This window comes from Hyla sarda, chromosome 4 (assembly GCF_029499605.1).
Source record: "Hyla sarda isolate aHylSar1 chromosome 4, aHylSar1.hap1, whole genome shotgun sequence".
Classification (NCBI taxonomy): domain Eukaryota; kingdom Metazoa; phylum Chordata; class Amphibia; order Anura; family Hylidae; genus Hyla; species Hyla sarda.
This window is the reverse complement of record NC_079192.1, coordinates 276,192,480-276,211,725: the sequence shown is the minus strand read 5'-3', so window position 1 is coordinate 276,211,725 and position 19,246 is coordinate 276,192,480. Positions and strand designations below refer to the sequence as shown.

Genomic DNA, 19,246 nt, shown 5'->3' with positions numbered 1-19,246 from the left:
CCAGATCTGTGCTACCTTAGGCTAGGTTTTACACTACGGGACATCTGCCTGCAATTCTTTGAAATTGCAGACAGAAATTCTGCTTACTAAAATGTATATGATAGTAAATGGGTTTTCCGTTCACCAATTCACACTTCGCAATTTTTTAAGCAGAATTTGTCAGCGGAAAATTCACCAAAATTCAAATTTCCGCCTGAAGAATGGTGATGCTCATTGTTCAGGCAGATCTACTCTCGGAAGACATAGCAGTCTATTGGAGACGGCAATGTCCGCGCGGTTCTAGCGCCGACTGATTCAGTGGGCGCTGGCACTGAATGTTTCCGTCTGGAGATTCCGTAGTGTGAACCTAGCCTTACAATCTATTCTTTTAGCTCTTCCAGCAGTTGGCAGTTGGGTTGGTTTTTGCTGTAAGACCTTTATATAGACAGGGCTGTGTCTTATCAAATCCTGTCCAATCATCTGAATATACCACAGGTGACTTCAATTATGGTATAGAAACTTCTCAGAGATGATCAAGAGAAATGGAAGGAGCCAGAGCTAAATTTCATGTGTTATAGCAAAAGGTCTGCAAATGTCCACGTGAAATGTTAGTTTTTTCCTTTTTAGTACATTTTCCAAAATTTCTAGTAGGTTTCACATTCTCATTATGGGGTGCAGATTGATGGGAGAAAACTTGAACTTATTTATTTTTTTGGCACAAGGCAACAACATAATAAAATATGAATAAACTAAAAAAAAGTCAGTGTGCAGACTTTCCAAATGCATTTTATTGTTAAATTTTGTAATACATTTGCGGTCATGGATTTAACTCAGGATTCACCATAGAGTATAAATTCCAGGATTAGATCAGATCCTCTGAGATGGTCTTGGAATGTAAATTGCAATAAAACTCCAGTTATATAGGACAACATCAAAACTACTGTTGCCACAGTATTTGTATATTACCAATGTTGTATTTGTAATTGTTCTTAATTTTTACAATGTTTTCTAGATTACTAATGGTGCCACAATCAACGCTGTTGTGAAAAAAAACGGTGACTCGGCAGGTAACATACTGATTGTTTTATCTATCAAGTTGTAATGGCATGTTGAAAAAAAAACTTTTTATTAGTTTAAAGGGGTACTCCAGGGAACTGAACTTATTAGATACTTATTCCCTACCCACAGTTTCCTAAAAAAAATAATTATGTTTTTGTACCTTCAAAAACTATCTGTTTTATTTGCAGGTTTGAATAATAGACAAAAACATCACAGGGGTTCGACTACTGGGACTCCCACGATCTCCTGTATGGGGCCCCGGTTACTTACCCATTCCCGGCATTCCTCTGCACCCACCTTTCTGGACGAGAGTATATGACGACCCACTTAGCCAAACACTGGCAGCAGCAATGTCTCGTCTCAGCTGCGGGTGCGGGCTTTAACTTTCTGTCATATAGGAAGGTTCTGATGGTGCAGAGGATGGGTAAGTAGCTAGAGCCCTGTACATGAGATCATGAGGGGTCCCATCCATCGAACCCCTTACAATCCGACACTCATTGCTATCCTGTGGGTAGGTAAACTGTGTCTGATAAATTTACTTACCTGGAGTACCCCTGTAACTTTATAAGCAAGCATCATATGGCTTGATGTAAGTGAATATCTGAACATAACATTTAGGCTATGTTCACACACCATTTTTGCCCATATTTTAAACCCTTAAATGAACATTTCATGGCTAAAAAAAAACTGTCAAAAACTTTTCCCTTTGGGTTTTGTTAAAGTCAATTAAAAAATAGCTCTTTTATCCAATAATTTTTATGGCTGAAAATGTCATTGTAAATGCTATTGTCAAAACCTTCCTTTCATCCCTTTATGGCCATTACACAAGGGAATACTCAGTGGTAGCAAAGGCATGTGATCTCAGCTCTCAGGCAAGGGCACTGTACCTACAGTAGATAGGGAGAAAAGAAGCACAGGTGCTGTGTAGTGAGTCAAGACCACACTTTCTGGAGTTTCTGAGGATAGCCGCTATTCCTATAAACTTCCTATCAACTTCCTATAAAATACCTATAAAGTATTCATATGGGTTGGCAGTATTAGTGTACTTTCACACGTGCATATGTGGTGACCCACGGTGATGGCAGGACCACGGGGTGTAGCGGTGTAGGTAGATGGGGCAAGATGGTATTAACCCCAGGGACAAGGTGTTATTAACCCCTAAGGTTTGTGAAGCCAGAGTGTTTTTTGGGTATTGGCAACAACCCAAACAATATCTCCGCTATCCCAATAGCTAGGCAGTCAAAATGAGAGTCCACAACCAGATTATGGTTTAACAGAGGCTTTACTGAGGTCAGTTAGGTGTTATTATCTTCACAGCTTGGCCAGAATCCCAGAGAGGTGGCCAGAAACACAGAAGGACCTCGCAGCTTGCTGGGACAATTATACTTGTAATAGACTTTAGATAAACAAGACTGTAGATAGTGATAGCAGACATAGACTTGACTTACTGGAATGACTGTAGATTTGAGGCCTTCCAGGTACTGGACACTAGCACTGAGATCTCTGGTGTTTGCTGGTCTCAGTAAATTGATGATGGTATAAGAGAGAGAATTGTAAAGGCCGCCACCTTATATAGAAGAGGGCTGAGCCAAAGCCCATTGGTCAAGCTGCGAGTCATGTGTTAAACTGGTGCCCTCTGGGTAAGATGTGATAACATAAACATAACACGTGACATTTCACAGGTCCTTTAGACATTTACTGGAGTCCTCCAAAGGTCCTTTATACTGACTATACATTGGCATACTGACTATAATCCTAGTACATTAAATAACACTATAATAACAGCAGGGGAGACACTGCAGGAGGGTCCCCAGGTCATTGAGGGACTCAACCTGACAGGGCCTAAGTGTAATGCAGGACCATGTCCTGTACTGGGACATCACACATATTTTTCTGCAGATCTGGACAGCAAAATCTGCTGAAGCAAATCTGAAAGAAAGAAAATATGCAGGTGTGAACGCACCCTTAAAGCGGATATCCAGTAATAGAAAAAAAAGAGCTAATTTTTTTCAAGGTTGTCTGCATGTTGTTAGTGGTATTACAACTTGACTTTATTCAGTTCTATGGAACTGAGCTGCAAAACCAACTCAACATGCAAATATGGTGCAGTGTTTTGAAGAAATCAGCTCAGTTTTTCTAATGCTGAATAATTTCTTCCATTGGAATATATACCATTTCTTCCATTTGGAAAATACTATGAGAAATCGCTCTCCCAACTACCTCATTGCAATTTCCTTCCATCCCAGAAGGAGGGTCTCACAGAGAAATAAAAGACACCACCCCTTCATCTAACACACCAAACAACAAATGAGTGATGAAGCCTTTAAGTTCATTTTTATTAAAATACATTAAACTTCTGCAACAAATGTATACAGATGTATAGCCAGTGGGTCCAAAGATCAGACACCACATCGAAAGTCTGAGATTTTTTAATTTTTTTAATTTTTTTTCTTAAACCTGAAAATGAAACAGATAGTTTTAGAAGTTACAAACTTTAGAAGTTAGGAACATTAAAACAAAAAAGAACAATAAAAACAGTAAGAACAGTAAAATGAGGAAATACTCGATTCTCTGCAATATTTAAATTGACACCAACAGAACAAACTACGGCCGAGGTTTGAGCCGTCACTGGGTCATATAAACATACATGCACCAACAGACAAAACACCAGTCACTTATTCCAAAATTGCAAAGAGCTTTATTAATCAAAATAATATAAAATTAAACATATACATAAAAACTGAGAATAAACAGATACAGATGAAAAGCAGTACTTGTGATGGATGTACATGTACATAGTGCAGGAACAACACAGGGCTCAAGTAATTACAGGCAATAATATCCAAAGATTCTATGTACCATAGCAGCATAGGACAAGTGCCTAGAAAAGCTAGGTCAGATAAGGTGTATTCACGGATAAAGAATAAAAAGAAAAGTATTACAAGGATATCGGCCGACATGTATGTCATCCAGAGCACAGTACCACCTACCCCAACATATGTTTAACCCACAATGGATTCCTCAGGGTGCGTGACGCCCCCTGAGGAATCCATTTTGGGTGAAACATATGTTGGGGTAGGTGGTACTGTGCTCTGGATGACATACATATTGGTTGGGGTAGGTGGTACTGTGCTCTGGATGACATACATATCGGTTGGGGTAGGTGGTAATGTGCTCTGGATGACATACATCTCGGCTGATATCCTTGTAATTCCTTTCTTTTCATTGTTTATTCTTGAATGCACCTTATTTGATCTAGCTCTTCTAGGCACTTGTCCTTTGCTGCTATGGTACATAGAATCTTTGGATATTACTGCCTGTAATTACACAAGCCCTGTGTTGTTCCTGCACTATGTACATGTGCGTCCATCACTATTACTGCTTTTCATCTGTATCTTTTCATTCTCAGTGCATATGTTTAATTTTATATTATTGTGATTAATAAAGCTCTTTGCAATTTTGGAATAAGTGACTGGTGTTCTGTCTGTTGGTGCTAATATTTAAATTGGATCAAATTGGATCACTACAATAAGTATGAGGGAGACAGTGTCGCGCCATTCCCATGGACAAGATCTTAGCCTATACACTGAACAGCTTATAGGAACAAGATAAACTCAGCATCAGTTACTGATAGAGAAAGTGTATGAACTCCCTGAACCCTACATTGTACAACACTTCCCCAATGAGGACTCTCTCTATAGGTCGACAGTATTAGCTGATGTGTCCCTTGTGCGCCTGCAGCTTGTTCCCTTTACACAGCACTATAAACCACTACACCGCCTCCATGTGTGGAGAAGCAAGAAGTTTGGGTAGTGCAGGACGTGGCAGTTTTAACAATATACTTCTCATGCCACTGCAAGGCAAAGGAGATGACATCAAAGTCACATTGCAAAATAACAGCTTTGTAATAGTGATTGCTCTACTGGAGAATTTTCTAGAGCTAACTATTGAAGACCTGGTCAAATCATGGCTTATTGTGAAAAACATTCCTAATTTGCTTAGATATAGTGAATTAAGGGTGATTTTATTCATCCCTATGATTAGTGATCATTGTGTTGTCTTAGATATCACTAAGATGGCATTTCTGGTCATTGTTCACCTAATAAAAATGTGTGCGTCTCAGTTTTTTTTTTATTTTTTCCCTTAGAAAATCTCATACTAGTCAGCATTTTAGCAACAGAAAATATGAATTCAGATCCAAATTAAGGTGTCAGAAGCCGAAAAGTTAATGTCACATTATTGCTAAACAGTTTCTAAGGGAGCTGTACATGACCTCTAAAAACTCCCGTTCTTCGGCCGGCAGCGACGCCCCTCCGCTTGATTGATGGGCCGCGTCATTGTTCCGCTCACTAAACAGACAGAGCAGAGTGATGACGCGGCCCATCAATCAAGCGGAGGGGGCGTCGCTCCCGGCCGAAGAACGGGAGTAGATGAGAAGAGCTCCCCGCCCAGGTGACTACTTACGGCGGCGGTGACTAGTTTATAACTTCCTATCTTCACCATCCCTGGGGGCAGGAGCGTCCCCCGGGAATGGTGAAAATAAAGATTTTACCCTATATAACATTTTGCCAAACGTTATATAGGGTAAAATCTGATGATTGGTTCCCTTTAATAAAAAAAATGGCTCTTAAAAATCCTACCACTAGGAGTCCCCATACCTACTAGGGCACTAACCAGTTCTGAAGCAGCGTCAGGCTTGTTCATGAGTCACGCCCCCTTCCCCTGAGAGGATTTATTACACTATGAGCTAATGAAAAGATGGATTTTTATAATAAATATAGATGATAGAGACATAAAAAATAGACGTACAGGGTCAGGATTAAGTACTAAGTAACTTTTTTTTTTTGGGGGGGGGATTTGAGAACGTAAATTAAATGGAACCTGTCACAAGTTTAACCCTTTAAGGACCAGGCCAATTTTCACTGTAGGACCAGAGCGCTTTTTGCACATCTGACTACTTTCACTTTAAGCATTATTAACTCTGGGATGCTTTTACCTATCATTCTGATTCCGAGATTGTTTTTTCATGACATATTCTACTTTATGTTATTGGTAAAATTTTGTCGATACTTGCATCGTTTCTTAGTGAAAAATTCCAAAATTTGATGAAAAAATTGAAAATTTATCATTTTTCTAACTTTGAAGCTCTATGCTTGTAAAGAAAATAGACATTCTAAATAAATTATATTTTGATTCACAAATAAGATATGTCTACTTTATGTTTGCATCATAAAGTTGACATGTTTTTACTTTTGGAAGACATCAGAGGGCTTCAAAGTATAGCAGCAATTTACAATTTTTCACAAAATTTTCTAAATCAGAATTTTTCATGGACCAGTTCAGGTTTGAAGTGGATTTGAAGGGCTTTCTTAATAGAAATACCCCACATATGACCCCATTATAAAAACTGCACCCCTCAACGTATTCAAAATCACATTCAGTAAGTGTGTTAACCCTTTAGATGTTTCACAGGAATAGCAGCAAAGTGCAGGAGAAAATTCAAAATCTTCATTTTTTACACTCATGTTCTTGTAGACCCAGTTTTTTAAATTTTTACAAGGGGTAAAAGGAGAAAAATCCTCTCAAAATTTGTAACCCAATTTCTCTCGAGTAAGGAAATCACTCATATGTGTATGTCAAGTGTTCGGCGGGCGCAGTAGAGGGCTCAGAAGGGACTTTGGAGAGTGAGTTTTTCTGAAATGGTTTTTGGGGGGCATGTCACATTTAGGAAGCCCCTATGGTGCCAGAACAGCAGAAAACCCCCCACATGGCATACCATTTTGGAAACTACACCCCTCAAGGCACGTAACAAGGGGTCCAGTGAGCCTTTAAACCTCACAGGTGTTTGACGACTTTTCGTTAAAGTCGGATGTGTAAATGAAAAAAAAAATCACTAAAGTGCAGTTTTTTTCCAAAATTTACCATTTTTAAAGGGTAATGGGAGAAAATGCCCCCCCAAAATTTTTAACCTTATCTCTTCTGAGTATGGAAAAACCCCATGTTAGGACGTAAAATGCTCTGCGGGCGAACTACAATGCTCAGAAGAGAAGGAGTCACATTTGGCTTTTGGAAAGCAAATTTTGCTGAAATGGTTTTGGGGGGGCATGTCGCATTTAGGAAGCCCCTATGGTGCCGGAACAGCAAAAATACCCACATGGCATACTATTTTGGAAACTACACCCCTCAAGGAACGTAACAAGGGGTACAGTGAGCCTTAACACTTCACAGGTATTTCACGTCTTTTTGTTAAATTTAGATGTGTAAATGAAAAAAAAAATTTCACTAAAATGCTGGTTTATCCCCAAATTTTACATTTTTACAAGGGGTAATAGGAGAAAATGATCCCCAAAATTTGTAACCCCATTTCTTCTGAGTATGGAAATACCCCATTTGTGGACGTCAAGTGCTCTGCGGTTGAACTACAATGCTCAGAAGAGAAGGAGCGCCATTGAGCTTTTGAAGAGTGAATTTGTTTGGAATGGAAGTCAGGGGCCATGTGCATTTACAAAGTCCCCCCCCCCCCCCCCCTGTGGTGCCAGAGCTGTGGACCTCCCCACATGTGACCCCATTTTGTAAACTACACCCCTCACAGAATTTAATAAGGGGTGCAGTGAGCATTTACACCCCACTGGCATTTGACAGATATTGGGAACAGTGGGCTGAGCAAATGAAAAATTAAATTTTTCATTTTCACAGACCACTGTTCCAAAAATCTGTCAGACCCCTGTGGGGCGTAAATGCTCACTGTACCCCTTATTACATTACATGAGGGGTGTAGTTTCCAAAATGGGGTCACATGTTGGGGGGTCCACTGTTCTGGTACCATGGGGGCATTGTAAACACATGTGGCCTTCAATTCCAGACAAATTTTCTCTTCAAAATCCCAATGGCGCTCCTTCTTTTCTGAGCATTATAGTTCGCCAGCAGAGGACTTTACATCCAAATATGGGGTATTTTCTTACTCAGAAGAAATTTGGCTACAAATTTTGGGGGGCTTTTTTCCTATTTTCCCTTGTGAAAATGAAAAATTTAGGGTAACACCAGCATTTTAGTGAAAAAAAATATTTTTTTTCATTTTCCCATCCAAATTCTTCAAACACCTGTGGGGTGTTAAGGCACACTATACTTCTTGTCAAGTTCCGTGAGGTGTGTAGTTTCCAAAATACGGTCACATGTCGGTATTTATTTTTTTGCGTTTATGTCAGAACCGCTGTAAAATCAGCCACCCCTGTGCAAATCACCAATTTAGGCCTCAAATGTACATGGTGCGCTCTCACTCCTGAGCCTTGTTGTGCGCCCGTCGAGCATTTTACCCCCACATATGGGGTATTTCCGTACTCAGGAGAAATTGCGTTACAAATTTTGGGGGTCTTTTTTTCCTTTTACCTCTTGTGAAAATAAAAAGTAAAGGACAACACCAGCATGTTAGTGTAAATTTTTTTTTACACTAACATACACTAACAGGCTGGTGTAGACCCCAACTTTTCTTTTTCATAAGCGGTAAAAGGAGAAAAAGCCCCCAAAATTTGTAGTGCAATTTCTACCGAGTACGGAAATACCCCATATGTGGCACTAAACTGTTTCCTTGAAATAGGACAGAGCTCCGAAGTGAGAGAGCGCCATGCGCATTTGAGGACTAAATTAGGGATTGCATAGGGGTGGACATAGGGGTATTCTACACCAGTGATTCCCAAACAGGGTGCCTCCAGCTATTGCTAAACTCCCAGCATGCCTGGACAGTCAGTGGCTGTCCAGAAATGCTGGGAGTTGTTGTTTTGCAACAGCTGGAGGCTCCGTTTTGGAAACACTGCCGTACAATACGTTTTTCATTTTTATTGGGGGGGACGGTGTAAGGGGGTGTATATGTACTGTTTTACCCTTTATTATGTGTTAGTGTAGTGTAGTGTTTTTAGGGTACATTCACACTGGCGGCGGTTTACAGTGAGCTTACCTCTAGGAGTATGCGCTGCGGCGAAAAATTTGCCGCAGCTCATACTTGAAGCAGGAAACTTACTGTAAACCTGCCCGTGTGAATGTACCCTGTATGTTCACATGGGGGGGGGGCAAGCCTCCAGCTGTTTCAAAACTACAACTCCCAGCATGCACTGACAGACCGTGCATGCTGGGAGTTGTACTTTTGCAACAGCTGAAGGCACACTGGTTGGAAAACCTTCAGTTAGATTCTGTTACCTAACTCAGTATTTTCCAACCAGTGTGCCTCCTGCTGTTGCAAAACTACAACTCCCAGCATGTACTGATCGCCGAAGGGCATGCTGGGAGATGTAGTTATGCAACAGCTGGAGGTACGCAACAACAACTCCCAGCATGCAGAGACAGCTGTTTGCTGTTTGGGCATGCTGGGATTTGCAGTTTTGCAACATCTGTAGGGCTACAATTTAGAGATCTCCAAACTGTGGACCTCCAGCTGTTGCAAAACTACAAATCCCAGCATGCCCAGACAGCAAACTGCTGTTTGGGCATGCTAGGAGTTGCAGTTTTACAACATCTGGTGGGCCACAGTTAGAGATCACTGCCAGTGATATCCAAACTGTGGCCCTCCAGCTGTTGCAAAACTACAAATCCCTGCATGCCCAAACAGCTTTCTGGGCATGCTGGGAGTTGTAGTTTTGCAACATCTGGAGAGTTACAGTTTAGAGACCACTGTATAGTGGTCTCCAACTGTACCCTCCAGCTGTTGCTAGGCCACTTACAGGCTTCCGTCGGATCCAGGGAGGCAGCCGCACGACATCGCCGGATTCCGATCTCCTCCACCGATCGTCACCCGCAGACTCGCCCGCGGGGTAAGTGGACGTCGGCGCCGCTCCTCTATCGGTTCCCTGTTCTGCCCTGCCTATTGTGGGTGGGCAAAACGGGGAAACCGAAAGTAAATCCCCCCTGCCCCCCAATCTGCTATTGTTGGTCGCGTCTAGACCACCAATAGCAGGGATAGGAGGGGTGGCACCCCTGCCACCTCACTCCTATCCCTTCAGGGGGATCGTGGGTGTCTTGGACAACCGCGATCCCCCTTATTTTCCGGGTCACCATAGACCCGTATGACCCGGAATAGCCGCAAATCGCAATTCCGACATGGGGGGGGTCTGATGAACCCCCTGGGCATTTGTGCGGGGTGCCTGCTGATAGATATCAGCAGTCACCCCCGTCCGGTCCCCGCCCGGCACGCAGCAGGGACCGAAATTCCCACGGGCGTACCAGGGAGCAAAGGCGTACCTGTACGCCCTTGGTCCTTAAGGGGTTAAAGGGGTATTCCAGGATTTTTTTTTTATTTGACTATGCTACAGGGGCTGTAAAGTTAGTGTAGTTCATAATATAGTGTCTGTACCTGTGTGTGATGGTTTTCTCACAATTCTTCTGTGATTTTCACCCCATTATTTATTTTTAACAGCATACAAAATTACTGTTGTCTCAGATTTTTCCCAGCTTGCAATGCGGCCGAGACCTGACTCACTAGTCAGCTGATGACAGGGAGCCTGTCTGCTTCAAATGATGGAGGGATTGCTTGGTGGGAGAGAGATCAATCTGCAACTAATGCAACAGCTGTACGCATCCTGATTGAAAATCACAGGTCTTTTGAATGGATGCAGCTCATTTATGTTTCAATGGGTGGGGTGGCTGATGTGTGGGAGGGAGGAAAATTGAATTATGGGATTTGTAGTCAAAAAAAGAAAAGTCAAACAGGAAATACCAGTTCACAAAAAGCTAGCCACAGTGTTAAGGTAATCTCACAACATAGCCATTTAGCTCCAAGACAAGCGCAGATCCTTCCTATTACTGCCTGCCAGGTATGTACTAAAATCACCAATGGTGGATAACCTGTTTAATGGTGCCCGTACTACGGTCAGGATGAAAAACTGACAGGTTTCCCTATCTGTGGTATGGACAGCATGAAACTAGTGACAGGTTTCTTTAAAATAGCAAATATTGCAAACTGTCAGAGATATTCTTCCACTGTCACCTGACTTGCACTGCATTTCTCATAAAGAGTAAGCATTTAAAGAGCGAGACATCGAAGCCTTCAGTACCCACACATGATACTGTATGGAATATTATGAAATCATGCCTGGATGATAAATAGAGGCATGCCAAATATTAAGAGATTCTACATTCCACTCAAATATGATGTGTTATGCTAGGAATTATTACTATGAGAATAATATAACATTTACAGCAAAATATAGAGAAATGATGCTTCTGCACTCACCTATTAATAGAAGTCTTTTATTTCCACATCAAAGCAAAAGAGCAGCTGGCCAGTGGTGGGGAGGGTAGGAGAAGATGTGCGAGCTCCGGCTGCGGCATCTTCTCCTACCCTCCCCACCACTGGCCAGCTGTTCTTTTGCTTTGATGTGGAAATAAAAGACTTCTATTAATAGGTGAGTGCAGAAGCATCATTTGTGGTGCGCCACGGGTGTGATGTGAGGTGTAAGGGGGCAGATGTTATGGACCCAGGGGTAGATGTTATTAACCCCTTCTTGTCATGGTACCAGGGGGTGGTTTGGCCTTATAACCACCCAAAGGTAGTATCGCTAATCCTAGGTTAGGCAGGGGCAAAGAGTTCAAGGTCAGGTTAAGGGTAACGGTAGCTTTACTGAGGTAAGACAGATGGTACAGTCTATGCAGTTCCGCCAATATCCCAGAGAGGTGGCCAGTGACGCAGGGGGACCTCACAGGCTTGCTGGGACTTGCAGTGACTTGACAGACTATAATGCAGGCCACGGTAACTATAGATGACTTGACTTGCGATGGTGACAGACAATTGAGATGACTTGACTTACTCAGGACCGACTGGTGTCTGAAGTAATTTAGACTTGAGGCCTCCAATGGCTGAACACAGGCACTGGAACACTTGACTGCACTGGACCTCAGCAGAAGCAGCAATGTGCTAAGAGAGAGATTGCAGCTCCTCCCCTTGTTATATAGGGGGGCTGTCCAAGGAGCCCAGAGGTCACTTGGGAGGTCACCAGGTCACAATACAATCATGTGGTACAGTTTTAAAGGTATATTACACTTATAATGCATAACTACACATAAACTGTAAATACTATAGGGTTTGCTACAGGACAGCCCCAAGGACACGCAAGGACTCTGCCTGACAGGGCAGAAGTACAGTACAGAGCCACATCCCGTACTGGGACATTACACATTTCTCTATATTTTGCTATTGGACATTTGCCCAGATTTATCAAACCGTGTGAGAGAAAAAAATGGAGTGATTTTCCCATAGCAACTAATCACATCTCAGCTAACAAGCTCTGGTAAAGTGAAACCTGACCTTTGATTGGTTGCTGTGGGGAAATCACTCCACTTTTATTCTCACACAGTTTGATAAATCAGGGCCAATGTGTTTTCTGGCTTCATTGCACCCCTATGATATACCGTATCACCACTACCCCCATCAGTGAATACACTCTTGGATACACAGTGCGGGTAGTTGTACAGTCTCTCTATTTTCCTCTGGTTCCTACAATATAACATTTTTATTGTTGCACTAAATTAGAACTGAATGTAAAAAAATGCCTTATTAAAAGTGGTCTCCTAATATGTACATACATATCTCTAGAAAGCCCAAAAGCTCCCTTGGTAGGATTTAGTCCTAATATAGTGAAACTAGACCAAACTATAAAAGGTGTTCAACCGTATAAAAGAGAGAGGTCAAAGAAGACATACATATGGAGAAATACAAAGCTTCAGTATATCCTGTGAATGTTCTTGCAAAACTTTTGTAATCATTGCTTCCTCTTGAATGTTGTGTCACATGTATCTGATGTAAGCTTCTTCTATATGCAACAATGGATGGTACAGTGGTCCCTCAAGTTACAGTATTAATTGGTTCCAGGATGACCATTGTATGTTGAAACCATTGTATGTAGAGGCCATAACTCTATGGAAACCTGGTAATTGGTTCTGAAGCCACCAAAATGTCATTAAAAAAAATAGGAAAAAGTGAGGATCAAACAAAAATAAGTAGATAACTAATACAGATAAAGCAAGTTCTTACATATAAAAGTAAGAAAGAGCTGCTGGGAGCTGTAAATCACTGTCTATGTAGAGGACAGGAGCTTCTTCAGGGTCCTGTACAGTACATGCAGTGTCCTAAAAAAGTATAATGGAGCCGCACTTACTTGGTGTCCAATGGATCAGCTAACTGTGGCATAGGTTAAGAGTAGTACAGAACATGTAATACCTCCCTGTACTGTAGGGGGCGCTACCAGACAGGAATTCAGTGCATACGCTTCAGTAATACAGGTGTTTTACGAGTGAATGCCCATTCTGATTGGTCATATCTTCCAGCCATTGACACGTTTCACAGATCTGGACTGTCTGTAGTATTGTATGTTGAGTCTGGTTTCAAGTTACAATGGTCCAGAAAAGACCATTGTATGTGGAAAATTTTGTATGTTGAGGCCATTGTAAGTTGAGGGATCACTGTATAAAAATGGTTAGGAAAATGCAGAAAATGTTACTTCGAAGAATGTTATATAAAGGTACATCCAAGTGGTGTACATGGGGTGAGGTGAAAACTTTTCCAGAGGTTACACTATTCCCCCCCCCCCCACCTATTTTATTTTTCACTCCTGGCAGTGAAAAGGCTACTAACACCCAAGGGTCCACCTAGCACCACTCTGTTCTTCATTTACATTTTTAGGAATAGTAGCTTTAGGAATAAGCAGATCTCCCAACTTCAGTATAAAGTAGGACAGTAACTAGTTAACCACTAAGTGCAGACTTGCATGACAGTAATATAATAAGGAAATACAAACAGGATATAACCACAGTCTCAAAGCAGAAGCCACAAAGTTATGACAAGGCTATGGTAGCAAGATAGGTGGCTGCAGCTGCATTGTACAAAATACAATGAACAAACTGGATATCTTTATAGTCACTTCTTTTGAAATGTCCTAAAATTAGCAATTTTCAAGAAAAAAAAACACTCCTTTCTGTAAAGTGAAGCAGATCACCACATTTTTATACACATTTAGGAATGTGTTTTAGAGTGCTGACAGTGCACATTAGATCAGTACACGATGGTGTTGCTGCATAACAAGGGATCATATAGTAACACGTGAACACGGAAACTGTGTGATCCATACAACAAAAATACAAACGTAATCTTTGGTAACATGAGAAACCACATTTACCTTAATCTTGTTTTCTGTGTATTTTTTGTTCAGATGTGGAATATTCCAAGGATCAGTACTGTCATTTGGTAAGTATATATATGTCACGATGCCGGCTGGCAGGTAGTGGATCCTCTGTGCCAGAGAGGGATTGGCGTGGACCGTGCTAGAGGATCGGTTCTAAGTCACTACTGGTTTTCACCAGAGCCCGCCGCAAAGCGGGATGGTCTTGCTGCGGCGGTAGTGACCAGGTCGTATCCCCTAGCAACGGCTCAACCTCTCTGGCTGCTGAAGATAGGCGCGGTACAAGGGAGTAGACAGAAGCAAGGTCGGACGTAGCAGAAGGTCGGGGCAGGCAGCAAGGATCGTAGTCAGGGGCAACGGCAGGAGGTCTGGAACACAGGCTAGGAACACACAAGGAAACGCTTTCACTGGCACTAAGGCAACAAGATCCGGCGAGGGAGTGAAGGGGAAGTGAGGTGATATAGGGAAGTGCACAGGTGTAAACACTAATTGGAACCACTGCGCCAATCAGCGGCGCAGTGGCCCTTTAAATCGCAAAGACCCGGCGCGCGCGCGCCCTAGGGAGCGGGGCCGCGCGCGCCGGGACAGGACTGACGGAGAGCGAGTCAGGTACGGGAGCCGGGGTGCGCATCGCGAGCGGGCGCTACCCGCATCGCGAATCGCATCCCGGCCAGAGGCGGTATCGCAGCGCCCCGGGTCCGTGGAACCGACCGGAGCGCTGCAGTGAGAGGAGTGTAGCGAGCGCTCCGGGGAGGAGCGGGGACCCGGAGCGCTCGGCGTAACAGTACCCCCCCCCTTGGGTCTCCCCCTCTTCTTGGAGCCTGAGAACCTGAGGACCAGACTTTTGTCCAGGATATTGTCCTCAGGTTCCCAGGACCTCTCTTCTGGACCACAACCCTCCCAATCCACTAAAAAGAAGGTTTTCCCTCTGACCTTTTTTGATGCTAAAATTTCTTTAACGGAGAAGATGTCCGAGGAGCCGGAGACAGGAGTGGGGGGAACAGATTTGGGAGAGAAACGGTTAATGATAAGTGGTTTAAGAAGAGAAACATGAAAGGCATTAGGAATACGAAGAGAAGGAGGAAGAAGAAGTTTGTAAGAGACAGGATTAATCTGGCGCAAAACCTTAAAAGGACCAAGATAGCGTGGTCCCAACTTATAGCTAGGGACACGGAAGCGGACATATTTGGCGGAGAGCCATACCTTGTCTCCAGGGGAAAAAATGGGAGGAGCTCTTCTTTTCTTATCCGCGAATCTCTTCATGCGTGAAGAAGCCTGTAAGAGAGAATTTTGGGTCTCTCTCCATATGATGGAGAGATCACGAGAAATTTCATCCACAGCGGGCAGACCAGAGGGCAAGGGGGTAGGGAGGGGGGGAAGAGGGTGACGGCCGTACACCACGAAAAACGGGGATTTGGAGGAAGATTCAGAGATTCTGAAATTATACGAGAATTCGGCCCAAGGTAGAAGATCTGCCCAGTCATCCTGGCGGGAGGAAACAAAATGTCGTAAATAGTCACCCAAGATCTGGTTAATTCTTTCTACTTGTCCATTGGATTGAGGATGGTATGCAGAAGAAAAATTTAATTTAATCTTGAGTTGTTTACAGAGAGCCCTCCAGAATTTAGACACAAATTGGACGCCTCTATCCGAGACGATCTGCGTAGGCAACCCGTGAAGACGAAAAATGTGTACAAAAAATTGTTTAGCCAACTGAGGCGCTGAAGGAAGACCAGGAAGAGGGATGAAATGCGCCATTTTGGAGAATCGATCAACGACCACCCAAATAACAGTGTTGCCATGGGATGGGGGTAAGTCAGTAATAAAATCCATACCAATCAGAGACCAAGGTTGTTCGGGGACAGGCAGAGGAAGAAGAAAACCAGCGGGCTTCTGGCGAGGAGTCTTATCCCGGGCACAGATAGTGCAGGCTCGCACAAAGTCCACCACATCAGTCTCTAGAGTCGGCCACCAATAGAAGCGAGAGATGAGTTGCACAGATTTCTTGATGCCCGCATGACCTGCGAGATGGGAGGAGTGACCCCATTTGAGGATTCCGAGACGTTGGCGTGGAGAAACAAAGGTCTTTCCTGGAGGAGTTTGCCTGATGGAGGCTAGAGAAGTGGAAATCAGGCAGTCAGGAGGAATGATGTGTTGCGGAGAGAGTTCAATTTCAGAAGCATCCGAGGAACGAGAGAGAGCATCGGCCCTAATGTTCTTATCAGCAGGCCGAAAGTGAATTTCAAAATTAAATCGGGCAAAGAACAGAGACCACCTGGCCTGACGAGGATTCAGCCGTTGGGCAGACTGGAGGTAGGAGAGGTTCTTGTGATCGGTGTAAATAATAACTGGGAATCTTGATCCCTCCAGCAGATGTCTCCATTCCTCAAGTGCTAATTTAATGGCTAGAAGCTCTTGATCCCCGATGGAGTAGTTCCTCTCCGCCGGAGAGAAGGTCCTAGAAAAAAAACCACAAGTAACAGCATGCCCGGAAGAGTTTTTTTGTAGAAGGACAGCTCCAGCTCCCACTGAGGAGGCATCAACCTCCAATAGGAAGGGTTTAGATGGGTCAGGTCTGGAGAGCACGGGAGCCGAAGAGAAGGCAGACTTGAGTCGTTTAAAGGCGTCTTCCGCTTGAGGAGGCCAAGACTTGGGATCGGCATTTTTTTTGGTTAAAGCCACAATAGGAGCCACAATGGTAGAAAAATGTGGAATAAATTGCCTGTAATAATTGGCGAACCCCAAAAAACGTTGGATGGCACGGAGTCCGGAGGGGCGTGGCCAATCTAAGACGGCAGAAAGTTTATCTGGGTCCATTTGTAGTCCCTGGCCAGAGACCAAGTATCCTAGAAAAGGAAGAGATTGGCATTCAAACAGACATTTCTCAATTTTAGCATAGAGTTGATTGTCACGAAGTCTCTGAAGAACCATACGGACATGCTGGCGGTGTTCTTCTAGATTGGCCGAAAAAATTAGGATATCATCAAGATATACAACAACACAGGAGTATAACAGATCACGAAAAATTTCATTAACAAAGTCTTGGAAGACAGCAGGGGCGTTGCACAGGCCAAAGGGCATGACCAGATACTCAAAGTGTCCATCTCTGGTGTTAAATGCTGTTTTCCACTCATCCCCCTCTCTGATGCGGATGAGGTTATAGGCGCCTCTTAAGTCCAATTTAGTAAAGATGTGGGCACCTTGGAGGCGATCAAAGAGTTCAGAGATGAGGGGTAAGGGGTAGCGGTTCTTAACCGTGATTTTATTAAGTCCGCGGTAGTCAATGCAAGGACGTAGAGAGCCATCTTTTTTGGACACAAAGAAAAATCCGGCTCCGGCAGGAGAGGAGGATTTACGGATAAAGCCCTTTTTTAGATTCTCCTGGACGTATTCAGACATGGCAAGAGTCTCTGGGGCAGAGAGAGGATAAATTCTGCCCCGGGGTGGAGTAGTGCCCGGGAGGAGGTCGATAGGACAATCATAAGGCCTGTGAGGAGGTAGAGTCTCCGCTTGTTTTTTGCAGAAAACATCCGCGAAGTCCATATAGGCCTTAGGGAGACCGGTTACTGGAGGAAGCACAGAGTCACGGCAAGGGTTACTGGGAACCGGTTTTAGACAGTCCTTGGAACAAGAGGGCCCCCAACTCTTGATCTCCCCAGTGGACCAATCCAGGGTTGGGGAATGAAGTTGAAGCCAGGGAAGTCCAAGGAGAATTTCCGAGGAGCAATTGGGGAGGACCAAAAGTTCAATCCTCTCTTGATGAGATCCGATGCTCATTAGAAGGGGCTCCGTGCGGAAACGTATGGAACAGTCCAACCTTTCATTGTTTATACAATTGATGTAAAGGGGTCTGGTGAGACTGGTCACTGGGATGTTGAACCTGTTGACGAGAGAGGCCAAAATAAAGTTTCCTGCAGATCCAGAGTCCAATAAGGCCACAGAAGAGAAGGAGAAGGCAGAGGCAGACATCCGCACAGGCACAGTAAGACGTGGAGAAGCAGAGTAGACATCAAGGATTGTTTCACCTTTGTGCGGAGTCAGCGTACGTTTTTCCAGGCGGGGAGGGCGGATAGGACAATCCCTCAGGAAGTGTTCGGTACTAGCACAGTACAGGCAGAGGTTCTCCATGCGGCGTCGTGTCCTCTCTTGAGATGTCAGGCGAGACCGGTCGACCTGCATAGCCTCCACGGCGGGAGGCACAGGAACAGATTGCAGGGAACCAGAGGAGAGAGGAGCCGAGGAGAAGAAACGCCTCGTGCGAACAGAGTCCATATCTTGGCGGAGCTCCTGACGCCTTTCGGAAAAACGCATGTCAATGCGAGTGGCTAGGTGAATAAGTTCATGAAGATTAGCAGGCATTTCTCGTGCGGCCAGAACATCTTTAATGTTGCTGGATAGGCCTTTTTTAAAGGTCGCGCAGAGGGCCTCATTGTTCCAGGATAATTCAGAAGCAAGTGTACGGAATTGTACGGCATACTCGCCAACGGAAGAATTACCCTGGACCAGGTTCAACAGGGCAGTCTCAGCAGAAGAGGCTCGGGCAGGTTCCTCAAAGACACTTCGAATTTCCGAGAAGAAGGAGTGTACAGAGGCAGTGACGGGGTCATTGCGGTCCCAGAGCGGCGTGGCCCAGGCTAGGGCTTTTCCAGACAGCAGGCTGACTACGAAAGCCACCTTAGACCTTTCAGTGGGGAACTGGTCCGACATCATCTCCAAGTGTAATGAACATTGGGAAAGGAAGCCACGGCAAAACTTAGAGTCCCCATCAAATTTATCCGGCAAGGATAGTCGTAGTCCAGAAGCGGCCACTCGCTGCGGAGGAGGTACAGGAGCTGGCGGAGGAGATGATTGCTGGAGCTGTGGTAGAAACTGTTGTAGCATAACAGTCAGTTGAGACAGCTGTTGGCCTTGTTGCGCTATCTGTTGTGACTGCTGGGCGACCACCGTGGTGAGGTCAGCGACAACTGGCAGAGGAACTTCAGCGGGATCCATGGCCGGATCTACTGTCACGATGCCGGCTGGCAGGTAGTGGATCCTCTGTGCCAGAG

At 44.1% G+C, this 19,246-nt stretch overlaps 1 protein-coding gene across 3 annotated transcripts in view; it reads left to right on the top strand.

Moving 5' to 3' along the window:
- Positions 1-19,246, top strand: part of PLXNC1 (plexin C1) — a 155,071-nt gene that overhangs the window by 97,125 nt on the left and 38,700 nt on the right. For all 3 annotated transcript variants that reach the window (XR_008892709.1, XM_056574327.1, XM_056574326.1), the window contains exons 24-25: positions 992-1,046; positions 14,229-14,263. Coding sequence is in view for 2 of the 3 variants with exons in the window: in XM_056574327.1 (XP_056430302.1) it covers positions 992-1,046; positions 14,229-14,263 (90 nt within the window). In the remaining variant the exon portion in view is untranslated. The remainder of the gene's footprint in view (positions 1-991; positions 1,047-14,228; positions 14,264-19,246) is intronic.